This window comes from Alternaria incomplexa (genome assembly GCF_024043165.1).
Source record: "Alternaria incomplexa strain BMP 0042 chromosome Unknown scaffold_9, whole genome shotgun sequence".
NCBI classification, from domain to species: Eukaryota; Fungi; Ascomycota; class Dothideomycetes; order Pleosporales; family Pleosporaceae; genus Alternaria; species Alternaria incomplexa.
In genome coordinates, this window is record NW_026249858.1 from 1531752 (window position 1) to 1552815 (window position 21064).

At 52.8% G+C, this 21064-nt stretch overlaps 5 protein-coding genes across 5 annotated transcripts; 2 read left to right on the top strand and 3 right to left on the bottom strand.

Moving 5' to 3' along the window:
* Positions 1 to 491: 491 nt before the first annotated feature.
* Positions 492 to 1099, bottom strand: J4E90_006866 (uncharacterized protein; the record flags this gene model as incomplete). Its single annotated transcript, XM_051436408.1, has 3 exons — positions 492 to 573; positions 681 to 893; positions 990 to 1099. The coding sequence occupies 3 exons, from the start codon at positions 1097 to 1099 to the stop codon at positions 492 to 494; spliced, it is 405 nt and encodes a 134-aa protein (XP_051290202.1).
* A 200-nt stretch (positions 1100 to 1299) lies between these two features.
* On the top strand, positions 1300 to 2215 carry J4E90_006867 (uncharacterized protein; the record flags this gene model as incomplete). The annotated part of the gene is made up of 2 exons (XM_051436409.1): positions 1300 to 1518; positions 1571 to 2215. The coding sequence occupies 2 exons, from the start codon at positions 1300 to 1302 to the stop codon at positions 2213 to 2215; spliced, it is 864 nt and encodes a 287-aa protein (XP_051290203.1).
* An 815-nt stretch (positions 2216 to 3030) lies between these two features.
* J4E90_006868 (uncharacterized protein) lies at positions 3031 to 5504 on the top strand (the record flags this gene model as incomplete). The annotated part of the gene is made up of 3 exons (XM_051436410.1): positions 3031 to 3175; positions 3223 to 3587; positions 3681 to 5504. The coding sequence occupies 3 exons, from the start codon at positions 3031 to 3033 to the stop codon at positions 5502 to 5504; spliced, it is 2334 nt and encodes a 777-aa protein (XP_051290204.1).
* A 6434-nt stretch (positions 5505 to 11938) lies between these two features.
* On the bottom strand, positions 11939 to 14071 carry J4E90_006869 (uncharacterized protein; the record flags this gene model as incomplete). Its single annotated transcript, XM_051436411.1, is given in 4 exon segments — positions 11939 to 12640; positions 12891 to 13344; positions 13397 to 14046; positions 14066 to 14071. 4 exon segments carry the CDS (start codon positions 14069 to 14071, stop codon positions 11939 to 11941), a joined length of 1812 nt encoding a protein of 603 aa, XP_051290205.1.
* A 5840-nt stretch (positions 14072 to 19911) lies between these two features.
* On the bottom strand, positions 19912 to 20887 carry PHO85 (negative regulator of the PHO system; the record flags this gene model as incomplete). Its single annotated transcript, XM_051436412.1, has 2 exons — positions 19912 to 20818; positions 20880 to 20887. The coding sequence occupies 2 exons, from the start codon at positions 20885 to 20887 to the stop codon at positions 19912 to 19914; spliced, it is 915 nt and encodes a 304-aa protein (XP_051290206.1).
* Between the last annotated feature and the right edge of the window lie 177 nt (positions 20888 to 21064).

A 21064-nucleotide genomic window follows, 5' to 3' on the forward strand; every position in this document is an offset into this window, starting at 1 on the left:
ATGCCGGGCGCACGTCCGTGGTGGGATCGTACGTGGAGGAGAAGCGCGATTCGATGCCGCCGTTTTGCGGTTTGTACGCGTTGCGGCCTTTGGAGCGGACGGGCGGTGAGCGCGGGGGAGGGAGGGGGCCGACGATGGCTTCGAGGGGGTCGGAGGAGGAGGATGCTGGGGAGGGGGAGCGTTTGGTGTTGTGGCGGCTGGGTTTAGGTGGTTGGGTGGTGGTGGATCTGCGTTTTGGGCTTCGGGAGCGAGTCCGGTCTCGGTGTCGGCTGTGTTTTCTGTGCTTTGAGGAATGAGGTGATCGTGATCGTGATCGTGACCGTGAAGATATTCGCCAGTGCGACATGCGCCGTGCGTGCTCGCGATCTTTGTGGTCTCTTCCCCGGGGCTTGTAGCGTTCTTGCTCTTTGCCATATTTGTCTTTACGCGATTTGTCTCGGGGCGACCTTGATCGTCTCCGTTTCCGTTTGGAATGGTCTTCCTCCTCGCTATCATGTCTCCTCTTGTGCCGGTGTCCATCTCTGCTTCGGTCGCGATGCCGGCGAGACATCGGAGTCGTCGAACCATCTGCCTCTGTTTCTCCGCGCCTCCTCCCATGTCTATCCTCATCCTTGCCGCGATCTTGTCGTCTGCTTGACTCTGCTTGGTATCGGTCGATGTCGCTTTCTGATGGCGCCAACCGTCCCTGGTTGCCTGCGCTTTCGACATCGCATCGGCCTGGCGCCCGTGCATCCCCTTGGCCTGCCGCCTGTCGTTTCTCCCGATCCATCATCCTGAGTCGGGCGCGAGACTCGGCAGCCTCTTTAGCAAGGAGCGCAGAGTTGTGGCTGTCAGTCTGTCGGATGAGGTGTTGCAGGAAGCCCTTGTTCGGTCTAGGTGCACGAGACTTCATCCTATAGTATATTAGCACGAGCAGTCTCATAATGGAGTGCTCATGTACTTTCAACGCTCATGCGACTGCACAGCGTGTACGGAGGCTCATGACGCACCTCGGATTGAAGGCATCGATGCCAACGAGCTCGTATTTCTTCGTCGCATTCTTTGCATCCTCTTTCAGCAGCTCTGCAATGTACGCGTCGTCGTCTAGGTCCCTCGCCATGGTGGGCGACTGTTGTTGGGGTGGAGATGAAGGGTCGCAGAAGTCTGACCTTGCGAGATCCCGGGCGGCCATGTGAAATCATTCCACGCGGCGGGCCGTGCTAGCTGCATGCGGTAGTCGCCGCGGGGAACTCAGCCCTACGCGGGCATTCGCGATCCCAAACAAACATTCAATCCTCCAATTCATTTACAACAGACACAATGGGACCCAAGCGAAAATCGGCAGCGCCAACACCAGCCGCAGTGTTGGAACAATTGCAGCAGTCAAAGTCACTCAAGCTCCTGGCTATTGCGGAAACACTGTCGCCAAAGGATCTCCCACAGGCCGCGAAGAAGCGCAATTCGGCGGCGTCGGAGGACAGCGAGCAGAATGGCGACACTCATCCGGCTGCCCTTGAGGCTGATCTATTACATTATAAAGCATGCGTCTTCAAAATGTCATGAGAGAGATACAGGCCTAACATTGTTGCAGGAACTCTTCAGCAAGCTACGCTTCAGCTACGTCGAGCAGGTCACCAAGGAGAAGTTCCTGCGCAGCATAACGGAAAACCCACCCCGCCTGGTCGACGCTCACGAGAACGACGAGAAGGAAAAGGAGATACTGGGTCTCAAGGCAGAGCTCAAGGAGCGCAAGTTGGAGGTAGCCGAGATTCTGAAGCAGCTGGAGGACAAGGGAAAAGAGCTCGCACTGCGCTATGAGGGTCTTCAACTACGCACGCAACAGCTCGAGTCACTTCCGGCTGAAACTGCAGGCCTGGAAGCGACCATTGAGCAGCTAAAGCACGAGCAAACACCAGTCTCGACGAACCCTGAGCTGTCTCTCCCACTTCCAGAAACTCAGCGAGTGCTCAGCGAACGGGAGGCGGAGCTCGCAGCCCTGAATGCGCAGATCGCAAGTCTGCAGGCTACCATCCCGAACCGAACCAGAGACTTGGAGAAGCTGGAGCGTGAGCTGAGGCCGCTGGAGACTCAGAAACAGGGAACCGTGGCGGCAGCTAGAGAGGCCCGGAGACGGAAGGAAGAGGGCGGTGGAATCGGAGATGAACTAGAAGAGAGAGGCAGATGGCTCCGAGCGTCTGAAAAGGCGCTAAGGGACATGTTGGATGTTGAGGGATGACGTCCTTGCGGTGAGCGTGTGTTGGGCTTGTTACGGCGTCACGGACTCGAGATACCACTGCTTGAAACGACTTTTTCTCTGCGCAATCGACTCGTGTTGACCCGTCTTCTCATTCGTGGCCATGCACCTGCGAACACGGTGCTTGAGCATGTCCCCTAAGGCCTAGTGACGGTTCGCCTCACTGCCAGCGCATGCACGCCCAAGAGCAGCGGCCAGCAGCGTGCCGAGCTAATCAATCGGCCTCGGAAACCAGAAATTCGAGTCGTCTCAGAATCTGGGCGGCTGGGTGCAGGGGTGCGGCGGGCTGTGGTTGGCCGGCCCCAGCCACTCACCGCCCTTCAACCTATCGATTACGTTGCCAGGCCATTCCACCCATAAACATGCGGCTGGTGGAGCCCTCGACGAGCTAATTGAGCTGGCTACCGATTCCATCCTTTCGTGACATCTGCAGCTGCAGCACCCAGAGAAGACTTTCGCTCCCTGCAGTCACGGAAACCGCTTCTTCCCAACGAAGTCCATTGCACGGCGCCAGGAGCTGACGTTCCCCCACCACCGCGAGCTGTCCAACCGGACACGCTCTACACGAATACACGACTACCACCTCGTTCCGGCCTACTTTCGCTATTCTTACGCCTGTCACGACGTTACGACTCTCTGTTTCCACGTATTGTTGCTTGCCTGCGTTGTTAGCGAGGATCCGGTTTTCTGTCGTTACCTCGTCCGTCAGCCTGGTGTGTTTAACGACTTACGCACCTACTTTACGACTGTTTCTGAAGGAATTGGCCATTGAACGCGAAACGGAACATTGTGCGAAAATGTCCAACCAACTCTCGGACCCCGGGTCGAGCGTCTACGACTCGGCCACGATGCATGTCGGAGATGGCACATGGGACTCGCAGCGCAACACTTTTCTGCTGCCCAACTTGCAAGCCCCCAACTTTGAGACGATGCGATTGAATGGTAAGAATCTTCATTGTTGAAAAAGACTACAGAGACTGACTACTCAGGTATGGGCAACCGCTTCCGCAGCATGGCCAGCTACAAGGCTCTCATCACAGCCCACGGCGTATTAGCAGTCATTGCTTTCCTATTCGTAATACCCGCAGCTATCTTCATGGCTCGCTTCTACCATCGCAACCCACGAACCGCCTTGCGAGTCCACATCTGGTTGCAAGTAGCAGCAGTGCTTCTTTCGACTGCTGCCATCGTCTGCAGCTTCCAAGCTGTTGGCCTCGAGAGATCTCTGACCAACCCTCACCACGGCATCGGCGTTGCGCTATACACTCTTGTTATGGTTCAATTCCTTGGTGGCGCTCTCATTCATAAACTTGAAAAGGGCAAGGAGCGATTCAAGATCCCTCTTAAGCTTATGGTGAGTGAACAACATGCGCGAGTATGGCGAAGACTAACTCTATAGGTTCATCAATGGCTAGGCCGCACTATTGCACTGCTTGGACTTGCTCAGATCCCACTTGGCCTGACACTATACGGGTCACCACTGGCCTTGTTCATCCTTTTCGCAGTGTGGACTTTCATCTTAGTAATCCTCTACTTCGTCCTCTCCTACAGGACCCAGCCCGAGATGGACTTTGATGACCGTAGCACCTACATCACCGACCGCTCATACAGTACCAGGATAAGTCGACGCACGAGCAGAGGCCCTGGCGCTGGAAAGCTCGCAGCAGCGGGAGCAGCCGGTGCAGGATTAGCCGCGCTGGGGTCAAGAAGATCTCGAAGCCGCACCCGCAGCAGGCATGGTGGCACAGTCCTTAGTTCCCGACCCGACTCTCGGTCCCGCGTCGCCGACTCTGAGTTCACCGAATCGTACTTGAGTGATGAGAAATACCGCGCCGATGGCAACAAAGGTTCCACTTGGAAGGACAAGCTCCTAGGAGTTGGGGCTGCAGCTGGTGGTATTTTCGCCGTCAAGAAACTATTCAATCGCAAACCAAAACATCCTCCGACCGAGACAGGGAGCGACTTCAGTTACAGCCGCCCATTGGGACCATCCGAGGTCACTCAGACCGATATCTCTAGGCTCGAGGAAGGAAGGGCACCCGAATCTCCAGCAAACCGTCGAAACGACTGGCGTCGAGACAACCCACAAGCATCGGCTTTGTCTGGAAGTGCTATGCGACCTGGTCACCGCCCAACTGGAAGTGTCACCTCCATTGACTCTTTCGATAGCCGGACAAGCCTCAGCGAAGAAACTGAAATGAGGCCTAGGGATCGGCAGTATGGACTAAAGGAGGGTGTTGCTACCATGGGAGTCGTCGGTTTCCTAAAGCATTCTCTCAGCAAGCGCAGCAAGAAGAAGGAAGACGACCGCGTGGAAGAGATGAGACAACAAGATCTGGAAGAGGAACGGGTCGCCCGCATGAACAGCCAACGCCGCAAGAAGTACACGGGTGATGGAGCACCTCCAAGGAGAGGCCATAGACCGCCGTCCACCATTCTGTCTGAGAGCGATATGACCGGTATCACGCCCTCAGTAGCGCAGCGCCCATCTCGACCCATGGATTCTACTGTCACGCCCAACCCAAGTCGCCCCCCTCGCGCCGGTGTCTACAGTGTCTTGTCAGATTCCGGTTCCGAAGCTTACGACTCACCCGGAGGCCGTCACCACAGCCGACGCCGCACGGGAGACGCACCAATAATACCTGCTGGTGCAGCCGCGGCAGCCACAGTCACTTCTGCCGGATCGCCCACCAAGCGAGAACGCCGCGGCAGCAGAGACGACGTGGCCTCCCCTCCCGTATCCGTCAAAGTCAAGATGCACAACGACGGCCGCCACGTAACCCTCCGCCGCCTCAACGAAGAAGAAGCCGCCGCCGAACGCGAAGCCCGCCGCCGAGAACGCCAACGCAAAAACCGCGCCGGCAGCGTAAGTTCCATGAGCGGCGTCGGCGGCGACCGCTGGCGCAGAACCGAAGCCATGGAAGCTGCTCAAGCCGCTGAAATGGCTCAACAGTCTGGTGCTCATCCTCCTCCGCCTATGCCCATGCCTAGTTCGAGTACCTTGCGCATGCCTGAAGCGAATATTCCTCCGCCTCCGCCGGGTCCTCCTCCCATGTTCGGTAATGGCCAGCAACAGCATCTAGCGCCTGATCAGGCTAATTTCCCTCCTCCGCCTCCTATTCCTGCTGCCGCGGATACGGTGCTGAGTAGTCCGGTGTATGGGACTGAGACGGATCTTAGTAATTATGATTCCAACAGGAGGAGAAGGAGAGCGGAAAGGGCGCAGGCTAAGCAGGCGAGGTTGGGGGGGAGTCGCGTTGAGTTTTCGTGATTGTGATGACTCCGCGGTATTTGAAGGTGGTATTGGAGTAGAAAAGAAAGGGGTCGAAGGCATGGTTGTTAGCAGCGAGTTGCATTTCTCTGGCGTTTGTGGGTTGTCATTATTGAGTCTGTTTACCGTTGTGTTTGACATCGATCTGGCCTTCTGGCAGATTTCCAGCGTTATGGCATGTTTACGTTGCGAGAATGGAATCGAAATGGATGATGAGAAGAGTAAATAGAATGAGCATAGTTGTGTGATTTTGTATAAATGGATAGATACGCGCTTCGGCGTTGTGTAAGCTTCAATCTTTGTGGTTATTGTCGTCAGGGTGAGGTCAAGACGTTTAATGTGATGTTGTAGTTTGGTGAGTGGCAGTTGTTGTGGTATGGTATGGTGTCGTGGAGGGAGTCTTGGTATGAAGGTCATGATGTAGGTGTTATCACTAAATAATCTCTTTCTGGGGTTGTGGTGTCGATAAGTGAGCTGAGGTAAGCTATGAGAAGTCGTTGATGTTTCTCTTTTACGTCTCACAATAGTACAGTAGATGAAGAGGCGCGTTACAGCGACAAGATAACGTCCAATGAATCCATGGGCAACTTATCTCGTCTTTTACACTGGATCGGCTTCTTCCAAACTCATCGAGTCTGTCGTTTTTGCAACAGTATACTACGAATATTAGAATTGGGTGCAGCTCCTCGCTGCTGGGCTGAACCACACTGACTGGTTATCAATCAACAACGATAGAGTGCGCCTTTGACCCAGACTTGGGGATTGATATCGTAGATAGTGCGTCAATTAGGCGTACGTATGTGGATGTGTATATAAGTGTGGATATGTAGTGGAATGAAAATGTTAAGAGCAATTGCAAAAGGCTCAAGACCTTTCCTTCTTTTGGAACCGTGGATCTCCTTTCGAGTAAATTCTCTACTTAAAATACAGGTCTCAAGCACTACGAGCAGCAGACTATACGACTTGTAGAAGCTCTAAGAACACGAATAGTCTTTTTTCGCAAACACACTAGATAGTATGATGTCAAAAGAACGTAGAGCCGTGGCGTGAAGGAGTATATTGGAAGCTCTCTTGTAGTCTCAATCCCTATACATATAGCTAAGAGCGACAACAAGATACTGCAAACCGTCGTGCAGATATCTTCTGCATGTACATCTCTACCAATCCATTCACCAAACACTGTCGCACTTCCTTTCCTCAAGCCCAACATTCCCAGCTTACGGGCGCTCCGCGGCAATAGTCCCAACTCCCACGCTGAGCTCATCGAAGACCAGGCATGTATGCAAAACGCACGCGACAGTACAAATCGGCAACACACATCTACCTTCGCTTGCTAAGCGACGCCGCGGAGCAAATCTGCAAGTCATCACCACAGCCCTACCACTGGATCTCCGTACGACGACCCGTCTATACTCGCTCGACAAGCCACGCTGCGTGTGAAAGCCTCTACAAGGAATCCCCCCCCCCCTGTCCCGAGTCCGCCCGTGTCTATGCCCCATCTACGCGCCATGCGCTCGCTCTTGGCCCGCATGCTCACCAGCGACGTGGTCAAGCAGGTAAAGGATGAAGAAAAAACGCCTCATCGAGCAGTTCATGCCCGCGATGCGTCATATCCAGTGTCTAGAAGTTATTTCCGGCGGCTCGGCTAGCGGAAGCCTCCTGCATTCATGTGAAATTGACGTAGAATCTTCAGCGGAAAGAGGAAAAAGGATGTAGTGACTGCAGGTCCTAGTGCATCGGACAAGGGCGAATGTGGTAAGTGGAGATGGACGGGAAGGGGGATGTGTAGAGTGGCTTTGCCGAAGATGCCGAAGATGCCGAAGGAGATGTCGTGGTTATTGCTATATATTCTCGCGTGGTAAGCGACGCGGAACATATCTGCAAGTCATCACTACGCATCTACGGAGAAAATGCTACGCCCAATGGCGCTGATCTTCGTGACGTACGTTATTCATCATATCCAAAGCATCAGCTTCTCCGCGGCGGCGCGGCTACAACGGGTTCCTTGCTCCAATTGTTATAGAGAGAAAGAACGATGCGGGAATGTTGATGATCAGAAAGGGAAAACGGAACGCAGCCTTCGCAGTCCTGGTAAAACGGATAAAAGCGACTTTGACAAGTGGAGATGGGCGGGAAGTGGTACATCTAGAGTTAGATTGACTTACCGAAGTCGCTCAGAAGGTTGAAGAGTTAGTTGCAGAGTAAGACGCATGTGGCTATGTGTATGTTTGGTGTGAGATGAGGCTGAAAGTCAGTTGACGAGGTATTGGGAGGACAGCGGGGCATCGAAGGTACTTCGTTTTTATGTCTCTTGCCACCCTCATCCTCTTTGAACCTTGCATCAACCGTACTTGCATAACACTAGATTCTGCCACGTTCAAGCTTCGTCCCGTCTGCATGGTAATGCAGCTACGCAGATGTAGTCTCCGCGGATGTGTGTAAGCGGGGAGACGGCATCGAGCCCGAGGATATGTAACGGTGATGCAGGGCCGGGTAAGGAAATAAACATCTGGTGTAGGTGGTGGTCCGGGGTGGTTAAAGTGAGATATTGAGATGCATGGAATTGGCGAGACCGCTATGACGACAGCGACTTGCATAAGAGAACTGTTGGCAGCTTGGCTTTTGAACTTGAACGGTAAAGTGATTTAATCGGTATGCATATGCGACGCCTCTCGTGGGCTTGCTTTGATTGGCTTCGGGGTTCCATTGCGAGAGTATAGTCGGACTTGAAGCTGGAGAGTTGGAATCTAGGATGTGTCGTCGTTCTGCGTATCTTCTGTAATGGTTGTAAACTTGCGACAATTCGGGCCCAACAGGCTATTGCTCTATCCTATGTCAATCTTGAAAAGAAATCACTATACCAGAGAGCAAATGCTACCATATGTGCATGAACTCGACGGGCGATCTTGCCGCTGGCCCAATGACTGTCCTGGGCTCGTATGCTACCATGATCAAAGGAATACACGACGGGAATAAGTTCGCCAAAAACAATTCCGACAGTATCAATACACGGCAGTGCATTCCCGAGAGGATGTGTAGGAGTGAAGTCGCGTTTGCCTCTGAATATGCAGCGTAGATTACATGACCCGGCACACAGCCACATCAGTCGGCTGGTGACTCGCAGCAGCTAAAGCAGAAGTGATAATCCAGATGCAGGAATAATTCTTATTCGGAGTACACCGATCAGAACAACATAACGTTTCCGCACCTCCATCGCTTGGACAAGATTCGGCTCAGCGCATGATACCCAGGAAGGTGAAGGATCCAGAGGCTTTACTGGCGTGTATCGATAGGACCCTGAACGGGAGAAGGCGATCCGCGCATCCGGATCCTAGGGAACGGAGCTGCGCTTGTGGCACACCGATTGCAGTAGATCACCGCTCGCATTCGCGCGCAAAGAGAACGATTACGATGTATCTCTGCTTATTTCTTTTACACACATATGCGCGGCGATTGGACGGCAAGGTTGGTTTGTGGCTGCAATTATTGGCCTCGGGATACGATTCCCTTCCCCAACTGCAGCCTTTGCGATCGCGCGTCGCGATGCGCATCCCCAGCCGCGGCTTTTGAAGTACGCGAGGATCGAGTTGGCCATGCCGGATATGATTGGGTCAGGCGTTCTCGACAACGCAAGGCTCAAAAGCAAAAGGCGTCGTCACGATTGATACCGCGAACCGTCAAAGACTAGGATCACGAGTCCTTTTCAAGTGCAACGCTGGACGTTTGCAGCCTTGCGCAGCGACGGCGCGCGCGTCCGGTGTAACGGTGCATGCACATGCCAGCCACACGACGTCCCGAAATTCAAGCCGTGCTGAGGTATGCCGCTGCAAGACGCACAATGGCGTGCAGGAAAAGCAACTCGTAGTGTGGTTACAAGGACATACTGCGGTTTTTTCTGCCCACTGCCCGGGCAGTTCCGCTGATTCAGCGGTTCAAGGAAGACTCCGTACCAATGGGAGTGAAGTGAAGCAATTAGCATCCGTCCCGATGTCGCTATGGATCAGATGATATCTGGGTAGATTGCGAAATGAGCATCCGTTCCGTTGTCGCTGCGCAGCAGAAATGTCGCATCGCATCTTGCCGCTGCATGCCGTGCGTTACATTCCATATCTGTACAATATTGAACAATAATAATTTGTGCAGCTAACCAGGGAGCGAATGGGAGCATCCGGGGATGCACAACTACCACCGCCTGGGATTTCATGTGCCGCACAAGCCAGCCGAGTACGAGTCAGCGGCCTTTTTAACCGCCAATCAGAGTCTGCATGCATCTTAGTCAGCTGAACCAACCACATGCGAAGTAGCGCGATAGTTGATGCGACGACCTGCAAGTCCGCTGAACGATTGCCATGCTCACATGACTAACCCGTAAGCCGAGACCCTTTGCATCTCCAAGCGCCCAGGGAGGGGAAGTGTGCCCCATTTCGAAGAGCCCGGCGATCGGTTCCTGATCACTCGGCGTGGTCATCACTGGGATGGCAGCGGAGTGCGAAACGTAGCGCTGTGGAATTCGGTCCGACCGGAAAGAAAGCATGGACGAAGGAATGCAAAGAGGGTGGAAGATACCGGTGCATGGGAGGAGCATGGAGTGAGTTGGTATAGTCGCCACTTTGCTACAACAGGAGTAGGGGATTAGAGTTTTTTGCAAACGATGGACCCCCATGGTCGAGCGTCACGACGTCGTAGGACCACGTTGGGCAATTGGGCCAGCTGTAATTGCAGCAAATCTCAACAATGCTAATGCTCAAACCGCCAGTCTCAGACCCAGTGCGTGCGCTGTACCAAACTATGCCCCAAACCTCGCAATACTAACGTGTCGTACGCGACAGCAACGTACGACTAATCGCGCAATCCCTCTGTCTGTGTCGCCCAGGGCGGGCAAAGGCCACCGGATGATAACGAACTCTAAGACGGCGATTGCATTCGTAGACGGCGATGCATTTCTCACCATGAGAGCTAAGCCTACCCTTCCCATGGGTTCACGGTCCATCTGATCACGTTGCGCCAAGCCTTTCCGTCGCCGTTGGAGGGACATGGCCTTTGTTACCAAGACAGGAACGCGCAATCGACTTTCTTCTCGAAAAGACCAAGCCTTTTTCTTCCTTCCCACGAGGCTGACCCGTCCCTGATCCCCAGGGTCCCATCCAACGCCTCCAGCGCCAGAACCGCGACATGGTCCACCCCCGTCCCCGGCCGGCTGTCACTCAGCCAGCACTCGGAGGAAACTTTTGCGAAAAGTGCCTAAGCAAACGCTCCGACGTTAGACGGGCCGACCCCAGAGATAAAGCTTGAGACACTCTCAACGCGAATCGTGTGATTGGTGCCCAGATGGTAAAATGAAAGCCCTGTTGCAGCCCAATGGACATGAGTCGCTACCTTGTTGCATATGGCAAAGTCGCGTGGGATATGGCATGTGGCATGACGACGTGTTTCGCGAGTTTTAAACGTATTCGACTTGTCTTGTGTAGCTAAGGCTGCCCAAGTTGCTTCACCACACCTATCATGTTTCGCTATTTTGGAATTGTTTTATGCATAAGCGATTGACTTTACTACAAGCAAGTTGAACGCGTGTACATGATGCTAGGCTGACTAGGGCTCACTTCACCCTATTCTTCCTTGTGAACCATTTATCCGGGTTCGCATACCTTGCTCCTTGAGCTTCATGATCTTCATTCTGCACGCGTCGGTAGATTCCGAACTCGTGTTGTAATAACGACAGGCCGGGATTGCCATACCCTTCCCTGGTTGCGGGTCCCGTCGAAGCTACACAGCCGCAATAGTGTGCGACCATGTCATGTCAAAACCGGCTTTCCCAGACCTAACCGCCTCGTTCCGCAGTCAATCATTGTCCACCTCCAAGGATTCCGAGTGCCAGTGCTCGTCTCTTGGCTACGCTTTCGTAATCCTCGCGATCGAGAAGGGCGTCCGGGCCATGGCTGCGGTAATCCAGCACATGGATAGCCCTTGACACCTCATCTTGAAGAGGCAAGCCGGTGCTTCGATTAACCCATGGTACACATGTCAAATCGCTTAAAATGTCCACGGTGGTCTTAGTCCTGCATGCAAGCTCATCCTCCCGCACGTGTGCTTCTGACACCATGAGCTCCTTCCCGTCGGAAGAACTACCGGAGGATTGACATTCGTAGCTCATTAGATCGCTAATGACCGGGAATCGCGGTATTCGTGTGCTGAGCCCTGGCAACATGACGCTTTTAGATCTTGTGACATGGCGGTTCAACGTCGTCCGTGTTCCACGTGCTCCTTTTCGAAGCTTTGATCACTCGAAGATTGTAGGGCGGTTGCCGTTGTAAAAGCTGAGCGTTACTTGAATGGTCAAAAGCTATACCATGCTACCGAATCTAAAAATGGCCCATTGTCAGGACCGGAAACTCCACCGCGCCGTTGTTGATATTCCTACTCTTCAAAGGAAAAAACTATTGCTTGTACATCATAGGGTCGACAGGGTAACTCTGAATAGAAAACCGTGGGTCGTATGCTGTGGCATTAACGCCCATGTGATGACTCTGCATGTGGCCGTGCGAAGTGGGTAATTGCATGGTCGGATGACCTACGAGTTGCGACCCCCGTTGTGCCATTGGAGTCTCGTAGGGGCCCGGTGTCGTGGAAGTGCTCCTAGGAGCTGAGCTAGAAGAGTGGGAATGCGCTGTACTGTGGGAGGAGTCGTACAGGGACATGTCGCCTACGTGCGTAGTAGGTACATTGACCATGGAATGCTGGGTCGTATTGAAAGGGAGTTGGGCTCCAGTCTGCGCGGCCAGTCGACGAATCAGATCGTTGTTAGGATACGAGGGCGACGTTGCGTTCGGGTTTGCCGAGTAGTCGTCGGCGACATTGGAGGGAAGTGTCCCCGAGCCAGTAGAATTTAAGCCGAGCGTCGAAGCGGGAACCGTCTGGGGGAGGTTCAGAGACCGGGGAAGCGGAAGGTTCGGGAGGACTTCAGAGAGCTTGGTGAGCAGTAGAGGGAGGTATCGAGTCTGTCCTCCACGGAGAGTCGATATCAGGGTGAGGAATCGCGATACATAGTCGCGAGGGCCCAAAGCGAATGCGTCAGGCGAAAACGATGTGCATGCAACGACATCTGCTAGACAACACGCAATGTCGAATAGCTTCTCGATCTGCAGAGCTGTTAGCTAACGTTTGGCGTGACAGATAGGGTAAAACGTGGCAGGGGTATAGGTGGAAGGGACAGTGCTGCCAGTTTGGCTAGTCAGGGCATGGACGTCAGAGATAGAGGTTGCCTAGTGCGGCACTAGCGCGATCGAATACAACAGGGATTGTTGCAGCTGGAGATGGAGGGGCTCTAGCGGTGACAATCTCCAAAAATTGGGGGATGATGATGCGGAAAATTAACGGGAAAATACTCACCAGTCCGACGCCGTGCATCTCCATGGCTTGTTGCGAGAATTGATGCGAGATTGTGAGAAGGTCCCTTGCGATTTCGATTGGGTATTTGAATGTGAGGGGGATGTCGTTGGAGACGCTGCTCACAAGACCCTGGCAGACACTTAGCTGCCATGTCTGCGATCGCAGCCATTGTTGAGTTATGCGAATCTGGACTTCCTGGACCTCTGTGCACTCGAAGTATGCTGGTACCGCCTCGGAGAGCTGGGTTTGAATTTGCGTAATCCATGCAGCGCTTGCATGTGTGTTGTGCACTCGGTTCCAGAGGTTGATGTATGTGTCGTCGATAATCTTGAACATGTTGATCATAAGTTCCAGGCCAACGGCAATGGGCCGATCGGAGGGGACCTCGTCCAGCGAAGGAGGGTGGATGGTGGGGTATAATGTGATTGGGCGGTGTTTGTGCAGGGCATAAGTCCTACAAGCAATTAGCAAAGGGTCTAGCAAGACGCGTGGGTGTAAAGTCGTACCTCTCAGCGATAAAGAGGAGCCAGTATAGGACGCGCTTGCGCGATATATCCAGAGGGTCGTGTTTGTAAGTCTCCTCGTCATGCATGCCTAGCAGTTGCGCTTGTGTAGTGGCTTCCCGGAGGTATGCCCATGCTGTGTTCTCGCGCGCAAGTCCGAAGTAGCAACCAGAGTAGAACCATGATGTGAGCACGCTCATCTGGGAGGGGTTCTCGCGGTGGTCGTAGCCTTGTCGCACACGGACGGACTCTTCCAGCAGGACGTGGCCGATGCCGACGTTTGACATGTGGGCCATCTCTGGTCGTGGTAGGACGTTGACGGGTGGTTTGTGGTTGGCCTGGATCATGACGTATGCGCATAGTGCGACTACCATGCAATACGCCTCGGTGGAGCGGTCCATACCAACGGCGGCTTCTTGCGCTCTTTGGCGGTGCAAGACGGGTTCTGAGGGGTAGACATGGGCGAAGAAGTATTCTATGCAACTCTCAACGAGAGCGGGGGGCATGAGGCCCGGCGTGCGAGCGAATGTCGAGGATAGTGAGCGGCCATCGAAGCCAAGGTCGGTTGGGAATCCAGCAGCAAGTTGGGCATTGCGTTGTGTTTCGCGAAGTTCGGACAGGACTTTGGCACGACTGCCTTTAGGTCCTTTCTTCTGTGGGATGGCATTGTACGTGCATGCAAGGCCAGCAGAGACGCAGTTTTTGCAAGGGGCCGTGCCTTCACCAATGCACTTTACTTTTCTTCTGTGACAGCTACAAGTTGATGATGTTAGTGGTGTGGCATGTGAATGTGTACCGACGACGACGTACCTATCGCAAGCCCGCTTGACCGGAGCAGTGGTGGTAGGAGTGGAAGCCATGTTGGAGGACAAGCTAGTGTGGGAACGTCTCGTCATCTACTTGATGAGGAATGCAGTCGCCGAGCGGATCCGCTGGTTCCTATTAGTACAACAGACATGTTGCGCCTACACTCGGGGAGATATCATCGAAGGTTCCTTGTGTCATTGTGCTTGAATGAATGCTCATTCGCACCTAGGTAACCTGGACGATTGAAAAGCCCAAGCGTCCAAAGTGCATATTAGACTCAACTAGTTAGCATCACTGCGCGAGTTGACATGGGGGTGATGGCTCGCGAGTCCAATGATCCAACATGGAGAAGCGGCCTGCGTCCCTGGTTCCACGGCTGGGGAAAGAGTCTGCAGGGCAGCGCGTCGGACGCCGGTCAAACGCCTACCACACGGTCGCAAGCCATGGGGCTTAGGCGGTCTGGTGGGCTGGACCTTGCTTGGGAAACATCCTAGCCTGACCGCTGGGCATCCTGCAGCGTTGGCACGGGCGGTTCTTGCAAAGCGACGGGAGCTTCGTTAGTGCCTTACTAGGGTGACTGTAACTAGCCGAGATTCCCCCGTTGGGCTGTTATGGGCAGGTATTCCGTAATGGATGTCCCGGGGTTTTTGCGATATATTTTCCAAGTGCTGATGCGGCTCTGGTATGATAAAGGGAACTGTGCACGCAAAATCTGGCATGGGCAAGGACGAGGGGATCCGTCCGTGAGGCTAAATGGTCTCCATGACGGGATGTCAGGGCTCTGAACACTGCTCCAACTGGCGACAAGGCCTCAACTCCGGACTGACCGCTTCCCGAACATCAAAACTGGTACTGACTGGCCATGTCCCACGGGATGGTCATGAAACGGAGCAATGGCGCCGACAGTTGCTCCATACTCGAGAGATTTCATGTACACCTAATTGGCGGTATGGGCCGGTGTTTGCCGCGCAGTCGTCGTCATGCCACCCAACAGGTACGACAGAGGTCATGCATCTGGTCGGGAGGTAAGGTAGACTGTCGCCATAATCCGAATCCGTATTCGATGGATAGTTTCAGCGAGGCGCAGCTGGCGATGCGTTGGTAAGGTTCGCGGAAATACCCCTGGTAAGCGTAGCGAGTGAGGGCTGCATGGGATGCCGCATTCGCCACGAGGCGTCGTCGACCATTGTGCTTCTCCGCACGAGATAGCAAACTCTGAGTTTCTGTACTGGGGACAGTAGCGACTCCCTCATGGCTTATATCCTCTTTCCTAAAGGGCCTTTTGCGGTCTCCACCGTCGGATCGAGACAGTCAAGGTTCCGAGATGCTGCCGGCAGCGATCAAAATTGGTTCAACGGCGTCGAGACCGCGAATGAGACACGCTGGACCCGCCTCCAGAAGTAGGTTTGCCACCAGTCGTATCATAGGTACGCCACACGTCATGGCTCGGAAGGCAGCAAGATTGCCCACGAAGAAACTCAAAAGTTCGTGAGATGCTGTCTTGGTAATGGGTGAATAAGCGATGGTGTTGAGGCTTGTTGTAAATCCGGGGCGTTAGCAATGCTATGTATGTACCTTCCCATGTCTATGCTCCGCTAGCGGCTGCGCCATTGGTAAGATTCGTGATGCTTGGCATGAGCTCCGCGGAGGACTGAAGCCAACGTCACTCGTTAGCATGAACATGGCGTTTTGGTGTCTCGAACATGCGATATGGCTTCATTGAGATGGATGTTGGGTCAAAAGGAAGCGGTTTCCTGCGATGACATCATGCAGCTTCATGCATGGTGTGGATAGAACTCTATCCCCCAATACAGAAGGCACAACTGCCCGTCCGATTTGTCGAAACAATGTAAGGCCATCCGTCTATGCTGATTGAGTCATGGATCGTGGAAAGGCAGATCAAAAACTAGATACGGCAATACCTCCGGCACATCATTGTGAGGTTCGTACGAGGTACAACGCGGGAAGAGTCAGTGCCCTGAGCTCAGGCTGCACATCTCAGGTAAGCTTCAGCGTACATCGTCAGACGGATTGTTTGTACATGGAATGATCATCATGGCCTTTGCATATCTTGTTTGAACGTCAGATGTTACCGACTATTCGACGACTGTATCGCCAGTCAGGTACGCACAGTACGGAGTCCATCTACCAACTTGCTTTGCTAAAACTGGGTCTTCCCTTGGTGCAATGAATCGAGAAAAGCATCATGGTATCCCCAAGACGCCCTGTTGTGCGATGAAGAGATTTGTTGACAAGTAATATGACTAGGACAGCACATCGCTGTACCGTGGATGCAAACGGAGACGTACCAGTTCAGACTCTGTCGGCAAATCAGCGCCCTTCCAAGGTTACACACCCAACCACCCAATGTACCGCTTACAATCGCTACAATCGAATTATCCCGAGACGAGTGCGATCGCAAGACGACTGCGAGAGCATGCTCACAGTTACCGATAGAGCTTCGAGACTACCAAGGTAGCTACCTAGGTATGCAGCAATCACGCCACCACATCATAAGTCTATTCGTCAAGAGAATAACAGCCGTCTCACCACCAGTAACTGGAACGGGGTAAGTATCCTGCGTAGAAAAAGTTGACATACATTTCTATTCGCGCGGTGGACGCATCACTCGGAGTCCGCGTTGGCCGAACGGAAGAGTACCCGTCTTCTTCAACTTCTCCCAAACACACAAAATATCTTTCACCACAATCACGGCATTCACTCCCGAAATCTGAAACAAGTAAGCGAAGTACCAACCTAATCTTTCTGACATCTCGCCTAGATCCGTCTACCCGTACAAGCTTTTGTTCGAAAGTAAATATGGAATGAAGATTGAGATCGTCAATTCTCAAACACTACTCATCCTTTCAAAGACGACCCATTCTCACGAGTCGATACGGCCAATTGATGTTGTATAGACTGGCACTACCTTCGCATCCTATCTGATCGATTGCTGTCACGAATGTGCCAGTGCTAAGATGTATCATGGTTCTCGGTAGAGCTCCTTCTCAACGACCAGAGTATACAACGATGATGTGCTGCTGCTGGTGTCTAAAGAAAGAATGTGAGGATGGAATTGCGCATCTACGCTCGCAGTTCCTGTCTTCGTTACGCTCCCTTCTCAGTGACTGGCTGAGAATCACAGCAAAGCTATCACGATCACACTGTATACCAAAGAACCATCTCAATGACCAGACCAAACTAGGACTACGCCCTAATAGCGAAGACAAGACGGAGGAGAAGCCACAAAGTAGCAGAGACAGCAAAGTCGTAGTGCTTAATCAGAAGTAAAGCAAGGGCGTAAGTCGCGAGACTCAGCCCTCGTGTCTTAGGAAGAGACTAACAATGCACAAGGACAAGAACCAATTCAAGGAGAACTTACCACGTCTCAGAGCGAGTCGCGCGTAACTCTTGTTATTCTCCCGCGTCCGCAGCATGTAGAGCAATCCAAAGAAGCGAAGCGTAGCTGCTTTAGTACAGGGTAGCCCAATAGAATGCTGCAAGAAGGCATGGAGAGACAATTGAGCAAATAGACGCGCGAACATCTTCTTAGCAATATCTGTGTAGCGCTTTTCGTCAATTTAATAGTGTCTTAGCAAGATTATGAAGCGAGAACGTGTCTTGGTTTGTTGTCAACTACAATTGAGCATTTTCGGGTAGGGCAAGGAAGATATAGAGACACCTATATATTTCGAGTAGAGGAATGCGCGTTGCTCTCTTGTAGGAACTACGCAATGTCTAGAGAGATGTTGTAGCAAAGTAAATGCAATATCACATTATTCGCGAGAGAGAGGATAAGTAAAAGTGCTAAAAACCATAGTAAGGCAGGTCGGAGCCTTATATCGCAGTATACACCCCCTATCTCTCTATCCGTTTATTAAAACTGCAAGGCTTCCTGTACTTCGCACTCCTTTTATCACGATCTACTCAAATCTCGCTATGTATTTCTATATATCTGTTCCTTCGCTGCATCAGCTATCACAGCTATCCCCTGCTTTCTCCGCTCCTCCCGAAGCCTCTATCACCCTCTCATTCTATTCTTCTTACTCTTCCCTCTTCTCCTTCTTCGATCTAAGCTTCTCAACACACATCCCCTCTAACTAGTCGTCCTACTACCTTATCTACACTCGCGACACTTAATAAGCGCACACGACCTAGTAGCCATTGCGCACTCCAATCTCGTTATGTCGCCTGCATAGCTTCGAGCTTAAGACAAGGATATAGTTCTGTGTTCTGCGACTGTCCAAGTAATGTAATAGAGAGCAAAAGTCCCTTTCACCCAACCTTAGAATGGTTCTGCGAGAACGCAGACCGAAACAAGCCCACTCACAATTTCCTTAACATCGAGGATCTAGACGAAGAGACGAGACACTTTCGCAGATACGAGAAGTCGCAGGTGGTGATTTACTGGGGAGTAGAAGACTAGGCATTACGCTAGAAGTAGGGTATTTATACCATAGATAACGGTAGTATTAACACGGAAAAGAATGACTATGCATGCGAGACGAGACGGTGTAGTTCTAGCAGCTGACGGCTGGGGAATAGCTTGGTGTTATAGGTTGAGCTGCACTTCGTAGGCTTTCTGAGGTCGTATGGGATGTTTTTCAGAACGTCTAGCTCGGCTGGGGATGTTGTATATGCTAGTTCTAAGATTACGTCAGTGTGAAAAAGAAGATCGATAATAGAGCCAGCACGTCCACGAGCAAAATGAAAAGTGTAGTCTATGCCGGGTGATAAAGACGGTAGAGTTGTCATAAGAGATGTGTAAGTTGCATCACGCCGCCCCGACAGTGAACACACTGGAAGCTGCTCTTCAATAGCCGCCTTCCTGAATTTTCTGGTGTATGTGACTTGGAATGCACTCAGGTCTAGTTGTGGAACTGGCGTGAGTGGAATAAAATGGATTCTGGCGGGTATTGATTGGCAGGTCTTAGCATAAGTAGCAGTTCAGTCCTGTCTGGCAGACCTAACGTACGGGGTAGTAAACAGGCTTGAGGGTCTAGGTGAACACCTGGGTGACGATGGCAAAGACGATACTCTCGTCCACTCGTCAAAGAGAGATTGAAGTACCTTGTTTATGAACTTTACGTACGAAGAAGCTCGCCCATACGCGTTGTACCCGTCACTGGAAACATTGAACAAAGGAATATGTGGTATTTTTGTCAAAGCAGTGTAAACCTTCGTAGTAATGCGTCGTTGTTTAAGAGTAGCTACCCAATAAGAAAGGGCTTCATGGAATAAATATACGTTCCACAGCCATCTAAAGATGCCAACCAAAAAACGACCTCAAGAACATGCCGCATGTCTATAAATCTCCTGAATGAGTCACCCTTATCAAGTGGCCCCATCCCAACCATGAAAAAAGTTTTCCCATTCCACACACGAAGCCTCCCCATCGACACGTACGGGCGCAGTGGCAACTGACATGACGCCAGAGAGAAATTGTGGGTCATTCGCTCGGTTACAAACCATGTGAAGCGCTCGCCGTTATACTAAAATGGCCCTGCGGGCCAATGCTCATCGGGGATGTACGTTCGCCGGTACGTTTGCCCATTCCAGGTAACCTATTCTCCTTTATAGCAATACGAATCTCGACTCGTTTGGTACCCAGGCGCGCTCTTGTGATACTCGCGTGCAGTATAGGCAGCCTCCAGTTGCGCCGTTATGAGATTCATTCGAATTCGCGATTCTTGATCAACGGGGACATACGTCTAGTATGCGTTTTGAGGCACCTGGTAGCCGCCCATCTGCGCTTGTTGGGCCTGCGCATGTGCCTGTGCTTGAGCCTGCATCTGCATCTCCTGCTGCCGTTGTGGGAGATCGTTGAACCATGGATGTGACAGCGCGTTAGCAGCAGATATGCGCATCTCTGGCCGCAGCTGCAGCATGCAGTTGAGTAGACTAAGCCCCACCTGGTCGACTTGCGGCAATATAAGGCGCAGGTCCTGGGTGTGGTATACGGGGAAGTTGTTCTTGTACTCTGGCAGCTGCGAGATGCCTGGCCATGATCGTTCAGACGGTGTGCCCATCAGCCTGAAGATCTTCTGCACTTGGTCTTCGTTGGTGGTTCCGGGGAACAGCGGCCGCCCCGTGTACATCTCGGCCATGATGCAGCCTGCTGACCATATATCGATGCTGGTGTTGTAGGTCCGGCTGCCGAGCAGCACATCGGGGGCGCGGTACCACAGGGTTACGACTTCGTTGGAGAAGGTGTTGACTGGGATGCCGAAGGCGCGAGCGAGACCGAAATCGGCCAGCTTCAACTGGCCACGGTTGTTGATCAGGAGGTTCTGGGGCTTCAGGTCGCGGTGGAGGACGCGGGCTTCGTGGCAGAAGGCGATTCCCTTGAGCAGCTGGTACATGAAGGACTTGATGGTGGCGGGGTCCAGAGCACCGCGGTCGCCGCGCGAGTCCATGTATCGCTTGAGGTCCTTATCCATGAATTCAAAGACGAGCATGAGCTTGTTCTCGGTATGTATGACGTCGTGCAGCAGGACGATGTTCTCGTGGCGTAGTTCCTTCATGAGGGAAATCTCGCGGATAGCCGTCGAGGGCGTGCCTTCCTCCGAGTCGAGGTGGATCTCCTTGAGGGCTACGAGTTCGCCCGTCTGGCGGTTTCTACCCTTGAAGACCTGGGCACGTTAGCACACAGTATAGCCGACATGGCGCTCCTGCCTACCGTGGCATAGGTGCCCTCGCCGAGCTTCTCGAGCTGCTGGAAGGAGCTGGGGTGTCGGCGGTTGTCCATGGTAGGCACGATGGGCTGTGTGTAGCCGTCGCCGAGGTTACGGACGCTGATGGACGAGTCGGTGCGGTGCGGGGCGACAAGCGTGCCGGCGTGGACGGGCTGGAGACTGCCCGGGG